Source organism: Trachypithecus francoisi, unplaced genomic scaffold, assembly GCF_009764315.1.
Source record: "Trachypithecus francoisi isolate TF-2019V2 unplaced genomic scaffold, Tfra_2.0 Lachesis_group5, whole genome shotgun sequence".
In the NCBI taxonomy this organism is placed as follows: domain Eukaryota; kingdom Metazoa; phylum Chordata; class Mammalia; order Primates; family Cercopithecidae; genus Trachypithecus; species Trachypithecus francoisi.
Window position 1 is genome coordinate 75,533,954 of NW_022681470.1, and position 14,098 is coordinate 75,548,051.

At 43.1% G+C, this 14,098-nt stretch overlaps 1 protein-coding gene across 2 annotated transcripts in view; it reads left to right on the forward strand.

The window, feature by feature from the left end:
* The window catches only part of TGFB2 (transforming growth factor beta 2), a 98,376-nt gene that overhangs the window by 54,167 nt on the left and 30,111 nt on the right, over positions 1-14,098 (forward strand). For both annotated transcript variants that reach the window (XM_033196633.1, XM_033196634.1), the window contains one exon: positions 5,527-5,690. In XM_033196633.1, the coding sequence (XP_033052524.1) occupies positions 5,527-5,690 (164 nt within the window). The remainder of the gene's footprint in view (positions 1-5,526; positions 5,691-14,098) is intronic.

The window sequence follows — 14,098 nt, forward strand, 5'->3', positions numbered from 1 at the left end:
AGTGTCATTTATAAACTGCCCCAGGACACTTAGCTCCTCCTGTTCTTTCTCTCCTCTTCTAATTAAGTCTGTCAGTTAGTAAGAGCATCCTCTCTCGGGGGCATTCACGAAAGGCCCACTGACCACTTGGCAGCTTTGTTGCAGGATGGGAAGGGAGGCAGGGAGGAAACTGTGTGGAAATTTGTGCTAGACCCAGTGCTCCAACATTCCATCTGCTTACTTATATAATCCTGACAATATGATCCATTACATATGAGATAGAAAATTATTTACTTCATTATATAGATGAAGAAACAGGCTCAGAAAAGCCAGATAATATCCCTGTTGCCACAGAGCTGGGAACTGGTTGATTCAGTTCAACCAGTTCATTCTTAACTGGATTAGAATTCAGGTAGCCTTGAAGGTCCTTCAGTACATAAGAATCCTGTAACTATATGAGGCTTTGGCAGGGCTAGCTACAAAACTTGCAGAATCCTTCTTCAATATTAAAATATGGGGTCTCTTGTTCAAAAAAAGGGAAAAAGAGTACTATTGAAGATGTTAAAATATAAAACTTTTTCCTTTGTTCCATGGTCTCCCTCTCTCTATCTCTCTCTCTCTCTCTCCAACTGTCGCGGTGTTTTTTTATGTGCTGTTTGATATTGTGCTCGCTTGGGCATGGGGATGCTCCTAGAGTGACAGGAGACTCTCACAGGGACTTGAGACCCTTGCCCTAAAACTTGGAACGTGTAGCCCAGCAGCTGCTGGGGTCCCCCTGCCACAAACCCACAAGGTTGATGACATATTGAGCCAGGTATCTCCCTTCCCATGGGACTGACACTTCAACCCATAGGGTTGCAAACTCTGCACTGGGATGTGGTTGGTACCTGAATTAAGAACATGCACAAAAATCTCAGAAATCACCCACTAAAGAACTATTCCATGTCACCAAAAAGCACCTGTACCCCAAAAAGTATTGAAAAAAATTTTTAAAAAGGAGTGGGTGAGAGACATGCTTCTACTGGGTTGTTCCCTGAACATATTGTGGCACTACCAGCTTGTGGTAAGGACAGCTGCCACCAGGCCCTGCCCTGAAATGGCATGGGTTGTGTGCCTAACCCCAACTCTCACTGGGTGGAGGAAAACGGTGGCCACTGGGTGGGGCAGGGAAGGCAGGGTGAGACTGGGGACACCAGAGGGCAAGGGGTAAGAGGCAGAGAGTCCTGGGCAAGTGGACAGGTGACAGGAGGTGGGATGGCCCGGGGCTGAGGTCCCCAGCCCTCTGTGCATGCTCCACTGTCCCATAAGACCTCATTTACAAAGCATCAATTCAAAGATGAAATGATTGAGGATTTCAAGATGATGACTAGAGAGGCCACAGAGCACTAAATTCAGGTATGAGACCTTTCTGAGGATGGAGACCCTGTGCACTTGTGCTGGCCACACTCTCATGAAGTCCACCCTGGACTGTGGAGAAAAACTATAAGGAAAGATTTGTGAGTTCAAAGTGCTTACATACAATAAGTTGGTAAATTTTTTTGAGCAGATATAAGTCAACATATAATGTATATACAGTAGTATGTGGTTAAGTGCTATATTTAAGTTTTTTGTATACTGTTACTTTGGAAATTAGTGACTAGTTAGATTTGCTCAGGTTTTTTTTCTCTCTCTTCCTTCTGCAAAATATGATTTGGCATGTGTGGCCAAGGCTGAGGTGAGGGGGACACCACTTGATGACATACTGGAATCTTCTATGTGCAAAATTTTCCCTGGGAGGAAGGCCCATGAGAAAGCCTGGGAGGAGGACCAGAATCAGCCTCCTGGTGTGAAATCCAAAGGGTTGAAGGAAAATCGATTTGATTGAACTGAAAAAGTAGGTCAGAAATTGAGAGAAGGGAGCAGGCCAGGCAGGATGTGAGTGTGGATAAGTTGGCAAAGGTCAAGCACAAGTACCTGACCACCTGGCAATGGAATAGGAACTGGGATGTGTATTACAGAGGACTTTAGCAAGAACTCCCATTCCAAAGGGGGAAATTAGTTCTTGGAGGAAGCAGAGGAAAAAGCTCCATCCCTCCAAGACTAAGTGGGTGGATCAGAGCTGCACAAGCCATTAAGCCCCTACCCCGAGCTCCCTCAGTGGAGGGCGGGAGCCTGCTGCGTCCCGACTGGGCATTGAGAGGCCTTTTTGGGTCTCCCTGCCCCGTGTATAGGGTGTTTATGAAGTAAAGGCAGGGTCAAAGACTGCTAGTGCAATTTACAGCAATTTTGTTTTTTCCAAATGAGGAAACATTTGGCCAGTTGCTCACGTTCCTCAGCCAGCCAGGGGGCTTGTGACCCAGGGCAGATGACAGCACAGGACAGCTGGCATCGACCCCTGGAAGGGGTAGTCGGTTCTTCAGTTGACAGTTTTTACCACACTCTCACACACTGGAGCAGGAGTACAGGCAGGGAAGGCTGCCGGCTCCTCCTGGCCTGGTCACTTCGCTGTGGTTACAAGACCAAAGCAGAGTGGCTGATGGAGGCTGCTCAGCAGTGCTTTCACTGTGTGTGTTAAGCTACTTCTACTTATAAAACAAGGACCAAAAATGCAAATTTGTGTTATTAGACAGTTGAAATATAAACAGCCTAAATGCTTGTAAGAGCCAGAGGGGAGGAGGGCTGTTTGCCAATGTATAGGAAGCCCAGCTGAACAACTGTACTTAACTAGCAAGCTACTCCTGTAAATATTTGCAAACGCCCCTTCAAAGCTCAAAAGCCTAGGACAGGATCATTGGATGATTTGCTTAGAAGAAGAAGAAACAAAATTGACCTCATGGTCTGAGGCAGCCATAAAAAGAAAGAGTGTGGATGGGCAGAGGACCAGGAAAGGGGGAGGGGGAAATGGTCCAAAGTTTAATAAACACAAAAGAGATAAAAATAAATCTCAAGAGCACTTATTTACAAACTTGATGGAAGGATAAGATTGAGGCGGGCGGGTGTGAAAGATGGGTGCTTGTGAAAGTGGAAGAGGCCTGCAGGGATTCCACTGAAAGGGCAGAGGGCGGGGGGGGGGGGTGCGGGGTGCACAAATTCAGTGAGATGTTTACTCTTCCTAATGACAGGAAACACGCTGAATTAGCTTCGCTCTTCCAGGATGCTCCTTCAAAGAATGTTTGAAGCTTCTGCTGTCTAATGCGGAGGCTATGCGAAGATGAATGCAGCCATCAGCCTGTGGAAGGTTTTGGCCAAGAGGGTGGGCAAAGCCAGAAAGCCTGGCCCCAGACCGGCCTAGCCTTCTCTGGGTGTCTGGCCTGTTTTCAGCTGAGCTGGTCAAGCATAGGACCAGCTGTTCCAATCATGGGAGCGGGCATATTCCAGAGGAGAAAAAGTATTTGTTCTCAGCAATTACCTTGTCAAAATGCTGTGCTAGGGGACTCCAAAAGCCTTTCTGCGTGTACCAGTGCTCCCTGGCCTGGAAGCCACCCATCAGCTAATTCGCAGTGGTGATGCAGTGGATCATCACCATGTCTGCATGAATACTTTTTTTCTTTGAAACCTGGATACTTTGGATTTTTGGGGGTTTTTTTTGTTTGTTTGTTTCTGAGACTTCTGACTCATGGGTTATAAAGCCTCAATTTACACAGTCATTTTATGAACCAGTATGGAGCAGACTAGTGTAGAAATTCCCTGCTTCTCCATGAGCCTGTGTGCTGAGAGACACACATATATATAGGGGAAGGAGATGGGTTAGGAGAAAGTTCCTATGAAGGTAAAAATTCAGAGGTCTTAAGATGAGAAAATGTTGGTGTGTTCCTAGCATCTTTTTTTCTTCAGCATAATCGTCAGGGCATGGATTTCCCAATAAATCATGGAAGGTATTTATGTCTATTTTAAGATCGGCAAGATGGCTCATTTATTTAAAAAGAAGTTAGTGTTGCCAACAGTCAGATGCCTGAGTCTTTCAAGAGACTCCTGTTGATGACCAAGTATGCCAACAGGGTATTTGGTGAACTCCATGTATACAGAACCCTGACCCAGCTACGTGGGAAAGAAGAAAGACCTGGAAAATCCAGTCTCTGCCCTCAAGATTCTTAAAATTTCACAGGGGAAACAAAATAAACAAACACAATGCAGAAGTAATAAAAGCATTTTTAAAGAAACATGAACAACTGTGGATGATTATTTCTAATGAAGTCAGATAATTGAAGAGTGGGTAGAAAGAAATGGAGACACTAGAGTTGGATGAAACACTCTGGAAAGGGGAAAGAAAGTGTATAGGAGATTTTGGAAGAAGATTGTAGAAACATACCTGTAACAAGTGGTCTGCACAGTGTATGTGCTTAATAAATGGATATTGTATTTGAAAGCATGGAGTTAGAATAGGACCTGCTCTGGTCTTGGTTTAGCCTCAATTGCACATTCAAAGACATTGGCAGATTCCAAAAAAAGAAAAAAGAAAAAAAAAAAAACAGCACAACTCTAAAGCAACCCAGGAGCTTAATTGATTGATTGACTGATTTTTGAGATGGAGCCTCACCCTGTTGCCCAGGCTAGAGTGTAGTGTTGCGATTTCGGCTCACTGCAGCCTCCACTCCCAGGGTTCAAACAATTCTCCAGCCTCAGCCTCTGGAGTAAATGGGATTACAGGTGCATGCCACCACGCCTGGCCAATTTTTGTATTTTTAGCAGAAACAGGGTTTCACCATGTTGGCCAGGGCTGGTCTCAAACTCCTGACCTTAAGTGGTCTGCCCACCTCAGCCTCCCAAAGTGCTGGGATTACAGACATGACCCACTGTGTCCGGTCTTCCCAGGAGCTTTAAATTGTCATGTGCCATCAGCAACTCTGTATTTTACATGGTTTAGAATTGAAGGAATTTGTGCCAATTCTTTTTCTTCATTAGCTAGGATGACCTCCCGCCAACAGAGATTATCCTGCATAAAGAATTCTAATACTGGATCTGGTATAAGTTAGTATGTGGATTATACTTTTGTTTATTCAGATTTCCTCATCATAACTTGATTAGAGAATGTGTTAAGTCATATGTGTGTGAAAAACTAAAATATTGAAGTCAAAGGAGATTCGATATATGAGCCTGGTTAAAAAAAAAATTATTTGGATGCCAAACTTTCAAGGAAAAAAAAAAGTACATGGGCAAACTGCTGGCCACTAGGAACTGTTTTCTTGGCGTATCTGATTAAAGTGTATGCAGGCCTGTCAGCTCTCTCCAGACATCAACTGTCATAAACTTGTCCCAATTCAAAACCATCTATGATTTTCCACCACTCTGTTAGCCTTCAAAGGATGGGGTTAACTGCATGCTTTCAAATGGAATTGGAAGTGGTTTGTTAATCTCTATTAATTTGCTACTCCTATAACTAAATGCACATGTTTATTTTATTTCTTTTTTTTTCTGGTTAAGTTGTTAATGATATTAAATTGGCTTTCGGAAACTAAATTACTCTGTAGATATTTTCCTTATGGCTTCTTGGGATTATCTCATGCTATAGTCTTTTCTGAAAGCACAATGGATTTTATCATTTTCAATGATTGCCCTAACTTTTTACAGATGCCATCCCGCCCACTTTCTACAGACCCTACTTCCGAATTGTTCGGTTTGACGTCTCAGCAATGGAGAAGAATGCTTCCAATTTGGTGAAAGCAGAGTTCAGAGTCTTTCGTTTGCAGAATCCAAAAGCCAGAGTGCCTGAACAACGGATTGAGCTGTATCAGGTAATGTTCATTTTTTTTTTTTTTAAGACAGAGTCTCTCTCTCTCTGTCACAGGCTGGAGCACAGTGGCATGGTCACAGCTCACTGCAACCTTGAACTCCTGGGTTCAAACAATCCTCTTGCCTCAACCTCCCAAGTCACTGGGACTGCAGTAGTGCACCATCACACCCGATTATCTTTTTAAAAAACTTTTTGTAGATATGGGGTCTCACCATGTTGCCCTAGCTGATCTGGAACTCCTGGCCTCAAGCAATCTTCCCACCTTGGCTTCAGAAAGTTTAGGGATTACAGACATGAGCCACCATACCTGGCTCATTTAGGTTGTTGTAATTGGCAATCAGTTTGAGGTCTTAGCACAAAAGAATTCTAGTGTCTTAGATTTTCTTAGCTGATATAAGCCATTCTATGTAGTCACAATCATGATATAGGCCCTCATTTGCTATTACTGTTATAGTAATAACTTGTTCCTAATCACTCAGGAGGGAAGAACCCTTTAGAATGTAGTATTGAAGTTCTGAGCGCACTTCCTCAGTTGCATGAACAGCTGGAGTATGTACTCTTGAGAGGGATTGGTTCCAGAATTCAACCCCTTAAACTGTAAAGTCAGATAATATAGGTCCGATTCCTTCCTGGGAAGCAGTCAGCTGACCTTCCTTTACTCATCCTATGGCTGTTTCTTTCTCCTTTTCTATGATTTTCTCTTTGTTCTCTTATTGTCTTCTCTCTTCCTGTCTTTTTCACTTTTTTCCTCCTCTCTTTGCAACCTCCTGTGTCTTTATTAACCTTATCCCGTTTCCTTTTCCTTTCTAATTCTACCCACAGTCTCCAATCCACCTACCCAATACAATGCCCCCGCCCCCCACACACACAGTCCTGAAGTCTCCTATTCTCATCTTTCTAGTAGAATTGGAGTTGGTGGGCAGCAGCATCAAAATATAATGATGATGATGATAATGATGAAATGCCAACTTGCTGAGATTTTCAGAGATGTTCTTAAAAGCTTGTTACCGGAGTGTAGTCTACAGGGCATTTGCATCGGCATCACCTAGGGGCTGTGAGAAATGTAGAATCTCAGGCCCCACTCTAGACTTTACACAGTCAGAATCCCCATTCTAACAAGATACGCAGGTGCTTCTTGTGCACATTAAAGAGCCACTAGAAAAATCCTGAGTCTGGTGCAGCCTTATAAACAGGCAATTTAAGTACATCCTGATGCCATATGAATAGTGGTACTCGCATATAGGGTATAGGTGGGGAAATTTCACCAGGGAGCCGACATTTTGGTGAGGCCTTGAGAAGTATCTATTAAAACGCGACGGGGGATCATCATTCTTGGCAGGAAGGGCAGTCACTGCAAAGACAGTCTTGAATGGGCTTGCTGAGGGTACCTGGTACATAGTGCTCAGTGCCTGGAGCTGAGGAGAGACTGGGGAGAAGGTGACCCTCCAGAGATAGTGTGTAGAGTGACACTACAGAGGATTAAGAACAAACCCCTTGGGATCCCCGTGATAAGGGGTATATATATATGACAATATGATTAAAACATGAGATTACTTGACAAAAAGAAATTGGCATCTATGTGCAGAAACCTCTGGTTTTTCTGGAGTCTAATCATTTGGAATTTGTGATCATTAGGATCAAAATTTTCTTTGTATTCGTTATGAAAATGGAGAACTACCATACAAATGAATATGAGACTTGAAGAATAGTTTAAAATACTCAAAGCAGTCATTTTGTTTTCTTTTTCTGTTTTTTGAGACAGCATCATGCTCTGTCGCCCAGGCTACAATGCGGTGGTGCAATCATAGCTCACTGCACCCTCAACTTCCAGGGCTCATGTGATCCTACAGGTGTGCATCCCCATGCCTAGCTAATTTTTTTTTTTAATTTTTAGTACAGATGAGGTCTTGCTTTGTTGCCCAGGCTGGTCTCTAACTCCTGAGCTGAAGCAATCATCCCACCTCAGCTTCCCAGTGTGCTGGAATTACAGGCATGAGCCACTGTGCCTGGCCCCAGTTTTAGAGTAGTAGTTCACATGTGTGTTCATGAAGAATAATTCTTACTTATTTAAATAGGCCCTCGAGAACCTATTTTTGGAGACTTTTAAATCCTAACTCGCATTCTGGGTAGCACCAATGGGCCAGCCATTGCTCGTCACCCCAAGGTCAGAGAACATGCTTGTGTGACCAGACACTATGCTGAGCAAAGAGTTGGAAGTATTGTTTCCAGTGATACTCACAGCTATACTATGGAGTTCGTAAAATGAAATATTCTTTCTGCTATTCTATTCTCTTTCCATTTCACAGAGAATGATGCTAAATCCCAGAGAAATTAAGTAACTTGGCCAGGGTCACACAGGTAGGAAATGGCAGGGCTGGGATACAAATCCACCTCTGACTCCCAAGTCCTTCCATCTCCTCACCACATACTATGCTATTCCTAGCAAACTTTTCCCTTTCTCTTACTCTTGGGGTAAGCCAGAATAGAAGAATAATAAGACAAACGAGGCTAGAGGATGAAGTAATATTTGGAGGGAAAGCAAAAATTGGTTCCTATGAAAAAAAGCCAGATTAGGGGTAGCCAGATAAATTACAAGATGATTTAAGCAAACAAACAAAAAATATGATTGTATCTCCTTTTTCCTTTCTTTTTTTACCAATTAAATCACTCTTAAACTTCCTTCTGTGCTGACGATAGCATTATAGGTTGCTCTCTTTGGCCCTACTTTAGTTAGCTTCAGTAAATTGAAGGCAGGGTCACCTAGGTCCTGTTACCTGTAATGGAAGCTGCTAAGTCACTATTTTTCTGTGGCCGCTTGACCCTGTCCTCTGAGGAGTAGCCTCTGCCAACAGGCTTGCCAATGACTTTTTTCCTCCCAGGGCCCAACCCTTCTCCAGGAAAGGGTGTTTCTCTTGAGGCTAGCAACTTAGAGGACCTTAGTGAGTTCTTGGTAGATGTGTCTCAGAGGTTTCTGCAGCACTGGCTGCTCCATGACACAAGCGACATGATCTGCATGGCTTAGAGTCCCATGCTTGAAAGAGGAACGGCCCAAGATGGAAGGTTTTAGTTTGGAGAAGCATGGGCACGTTCACTGTCACTATACATGGGCATCTGGAAGGAGAAAGTTCTAGCAGAAAAACATAAAATAATGGCAATTTTTTATCTTTCTGGGGCTTAGCTATACACCTCCTGAAACACAGACAAGGTCCAGAGAGCAAGTCAAAGAGATCCTTGAACACCCGAAGAGAAGACTACGCACACACACTTTTGATGGATCAGAAAGGCAGCCTCTTGCCTTTTATTGCTTCAATTGGGTTGACTCTCTGTAGGAACACAAGAAATTAGAAGCACTAAATTAAAAGAGGAGAGCTAGAGGAGGACACCGTGACATCAGCAACAGGTCCTTTAGACCAGCAGTCCCCAACCTTTTTGGCACCAGGGACCAGTTTCATGGAATACAATTTTTCCACAGAGCGTTACTTGTGCAGTTTATTTCATTGCAATATACAATGAAATAATTATACAACTCATCATAATGTAGAATCAGTGGGAACCCTGAGCTTGTTTTCCTGTAACTATATGGTTCCATCTGGCAGTTATGGGAGACAGTGTCAGATCATCAGGCATTTGATTATCATAAGGAGTGTGCAACCTAGATCCCTAGCATGTGCAGTTCATAATAGGGTTCTTGCTCCTTTGAAAATCTAATGCCTCCGCTGATCTGACAGGAGGTGGAGCTTAGGCAGTACTGCAAGCAATGGGGAGTGGCTGTAAACACAGATGAATCTTTGCTTGCTTGCCTGCTGCTCACCTCCTGCTGTGCGGCCCGGGCCCCTAATGGGCCATGGACCGGTACCATCCAGGTTGAGGACCTCTGCTTTAGACTAAAGATTTTTACCAGTGTATCACAGTAATGCTCAGATAATCAGACCACAGAAGCAATGCCTGTTGTGGACAAGTTTTCTAAATCTTACCCTGTTTATAGTTAACCCACTGTTTATCTGTTTGGCTTCCTGTCTGGCTTCTGACTTTTGCTTCTGACCTCTTTATTTGGAGTCCCATTTTTAGCATGGTGTTCTCCAACTTTCCTTTTGTCTTCAGCTGCCATTTGGAGGTCTTTGTAGTCTTTGGTAATAAACTCCCATCTCTAGTCCCATTATAGGAATTGATGCCTATGGTAATAGCCTTGAATTATGAAGACGAGGCTAAATTATAGTCAGGAAACTGAACACATGCAATAAATTTTACAGAGTTTAACATCCAAAATTGCTGAAATATTATTTTGGAAAAAAAAAAGATCTGGTGCTTAAGTGGGCAGATCTTCAGCTATTTGGAAAGCTCAGCTCTTCAGAAGAACAAAGCTTCTGAAGTTCTTGAATACCCTTTGATTACTGTATTACTTGACACACAGTTGGCATCCTACTCCCTAGAAGAAGACAGGGTGACCATGAAAAGTTTCTCAGGTCATTTACATAGTTGTTTGGATGATTTATTAGGACGCTTCAGGACACTGATATTCAGCGGGAGGAGAGTATGTATGTGTGTACATGTGTGCACACGTGCCTGTGAACTTACATGTGAGCATAGGCACTCCACCAGGTTTGGAATCCCTGGGGGAGATTTTACAAAGACTAACCACAGTTTCCTTCAAGGAGATTCTGATTTTCTCTGGAAAGGAAAATGAGAATTGCCTCGGCACAGATGTTTGTTTCAAAGAACTCTCCTGGTGATTCACATGTGATTGTTCAGATTTGGATCTTCCAGTTGGAATTCACAGATTTAAAATATAGCCCAAATTTTTAGGTCATTCTGTCTCATAAAAATACCTCCAGGTATTTGTTTTAGAGTCACAATATGAGGCTGGATGGACCTAGGATAGCAATTCTGTACATGAATTCAGGATTTGTCTTGTCCAGAGCCGTAAAGGTTTATTTCTCTCCACCTGGGATAGTTAGGAAACGCATGCTTCTGTTGAAGTCACTCTGAGCTTGTTTAAACCTAAAAGCTTGTGAACTTAAGATTTTCATTACCCTGCTCTCTTTACAGAACAGTCTGTCAGAACATTAATGAATGATAGTAAAATAAAAGCTTTCTTTCCTGCTTTCTTTAACCTCTTTCAAGTTAACAAACTCTAAATAGCATCTACTGGTGTGATCAAGATAAGCTTCCCATGTATAACAATAATGGAGGGAATATGAGAGGGATAAAGTGTCTGACAGATGAAGGGAAAGAGGAGGAAACAAAGATGAAACACAACTGTTATTAGATAGTAATGATCCTTGCCATATTTTTAAAGCTTTATGCCAAAGGCAGCCTTTATTGTGATATGTTCAGACAAAACTCCAGTGCTCTAGGAATACCTTCAAACCTATGATAGCTGTTATAGCTCTCAGCCCATTTATAAATTTGAACACACCTTTCTTTGATTACATTTCCCCTCTATGTATGATTAAAATCATGACCAGAATTATGAGGTAGAGGGAGAGAAAATAGGAAGGAGAATTCCCTTCAAGTTGAACATCTCCTATATGGGCAAGAACACCTGTTATCTTGGAGTTGGATAAATCCCCATTTTACACATGAAGAAATGCCTGGGGCACTTAATGACTTATCTAAGGGTATCCATAACTTCGTGGCCCTAAATAATCCTTTGGTACCACCAAAGAATACTTATATTTAAATTTGCTAACCTCAGAGGACTTGGAGCTCTCCAGTATTTCTAGTTTCTTCTCACCAACTCACATCCTTTCAATACTCATTTCTCGTTTAAAACCTTACCACCTCCAGAATAGTAAGATTCATACCACTGTTTGGGTTATCTATGTGCTGCATAACAAGCTTCAAAATTTTGTGGCCTCAAATAATAATCATTTTGTTGTACTTCACAAGTTTTTATGGGTCAGAAATTTGATCAGAGCTTGGCTGGATGTTCTCTTGCTCCATGTGGCTTTGGCTGGGGTCACTTGCTGGCATTTAGATGACAGTTGTGTTGGTCTGGAGGATTGATGATGGCGTTGTGCCTATGCTTGGAACTTTAGTAGGATGACTGGAAGGCCGGGCTCAGCTGGGCTCCTCCCCCTAGATAGTCTCAGATGTCTCCATGTGGTCTTCCCAGAAGCGTAGTCTGGATTCTTACATGGGGACTCAAGTGTGCAAATGTCTAAGGTAGAAACTGCAAGTCCTCTTAAAAACTAAGCCCACAGACTGGGCGTGGTGGCTCACGCCTGTAATCCCAGCACTTTGGGAGGCTGAGGCAGGTGAATTGCTTGAGCCCAGGAGTTCAAGCCTGGGCAACATGGTGAAACCCCATCTCTACTAAAAATACAAAAATTACCCAGGCATGGTGGCACACCTGTAATCCTAGCTACTCAGGAGGCTCAGGCAGGAGAATCGCTTGAGCCCAAGAGGTAGAGGTTGCAGTGAGCAGAGATTGCACCACTGCACTCCAGCCTGGGCGACAAAGTCAAACTTGGTCTCAAAAAAAAAAAAAAAATAGTAGGCCCAGAAATGACACAGCATCACTTTTGCCTTAATCTATTGATCAAATCAACTGCAGGGCAGCCCAGATTCAAAGGGAAAGGAAATAGATCCCATATATCATGGGAAATGTGTCAAAGAAGTTGCAGCCATCTTTAATCTTCGAACACTAACCCATTGTGTAAAGTAAAGTAATAGTCAGCAGACTGTGAGTGTACACCTCCTGGCATCAGCATCATACCTCGTGCCAGCCATCTAGAGATAAATTAGCCTCCACCGTCTGGTTGCTCAGGGTCTTGTGAAGAAATGTACATGGAAGTGGTGTCTGTATATGAATAAAGATATACCCAAGGTACTTTTAGAGCAAAAGCTGGAGAATCCAGAGAAATGCCTCAGAACTCATTCCTGCCAGAAAGGGAGTTGTGAGAATTTGTGGGCAACTTGCCATCTTGGTTGGGCTCCTTTCGTGGGCAGACACATAATTCCAAGGAACTGAGCCATATGCCTGAATCAAGAGATTCCTTTGAACCCAACAATATTTGTTGCAGAGATATCAGAATAGACTAGATTGAAATACGAGTGGGTTTGGTTAATTGGTATGCATAGTATTTTGTCAGAACGACCTTCCTCATGTTTCAGTGTGCACACTCATGTCCCAGGATTTGATGACTACGTCTGGCCTCCCCATTTACCTTATTGAGGCAGCATGGCATAGTATGCAATGGTATGGGCATTGTGACCTAACTTTCTTAGTAATTCCCAATTAGCTTGGGGTTTATTGTGAGGGTGAAATGAAATAATGTCTGTGACTGCCAGGTGGGGAGTGCATGTTCCACATGTGTTAGTTCCCTTCCTTTGCTGTCACTGCTTAGATTTTGACTTCTATGTCTTTGACTCGTGCAGTGGGAAGAGCTCTCTCCCGAGTTACCTGTGAAAGTCAGTTGCCAGATTGTTTTTAAGACTGATTTATTAGCTTCAGACCACTGAATAAAATCATGCAAAAATAACTCCCTGGGGGAAGAAGAGTGATGTATTGGGTTCCTACATCTTACAGTATCAGGAGAAAAAATCACTAAAATGTTGCCTTTTCCCATGGGGCTGATAGTCCCAGTTGTCTCCATGTGGTCTTCCCAGAAGAGTAGTCTGACTTCTTAGATGGAGACTCAAGTGTGAAAATGTCCAAGGCAGAAGCTGCAAGTCCTCTTAAAAACTAGATCCAGAGGCTGGGCACGGTGGCTCACACCTATAATCCCAGCACTTTTGGAGGCTGAGGCAGGTGGATCGCTTGAGCCCAAGAGTTCAAGACCAGCCTAGACAACATGGTGAGAACTCATCTCGGCTGGGCATGGTGGCTCACGCCTGTAATCCCAGCACTTTGGGAGGCTGAGGCGGGTGGATCATGAGGTCAGGAGATCAAGACCATCCTAGCTAACACAGTGAAACCCCATCTCTACTAAAAATACAAAAAATTAGCTGGGCATGGTAGCGGGCACCTGTAGATACTCAGGAGGATGAGGCAGGAGAATGGCGTGAACCCAGGAGGTAAGCTTGCAGTGAGCCAAGATTGCGCCACTGAACTCCAGCTTCAGTTGAAGCCACCCCTAGGATGGTAAAGGAACCCCCCTCTCTACAGAAAACTCATAAGACTTTGGCAAGTGAAAAGTAGAGATGATTCCCTACTTTTGATTTTTGCAACTTTATGATGGTGTAAAAGTGACTCAACTTACTTTTGTTCATATGTATGATATCAGGACACAATCCCATTGTAAGTTGAGGAGCATCTGTAAAATAAAATCTGTTCTCCTATTTGCTCTGACCTCTTTCCTTAGGATTTTAATGCCTCATTGAATCTGCATTTAAACAGTAACCAGCTTGTCAAATGTGATGAAATGTCATTTCTAGAGGCTATCAGTTGCAAGGATATATAAAACA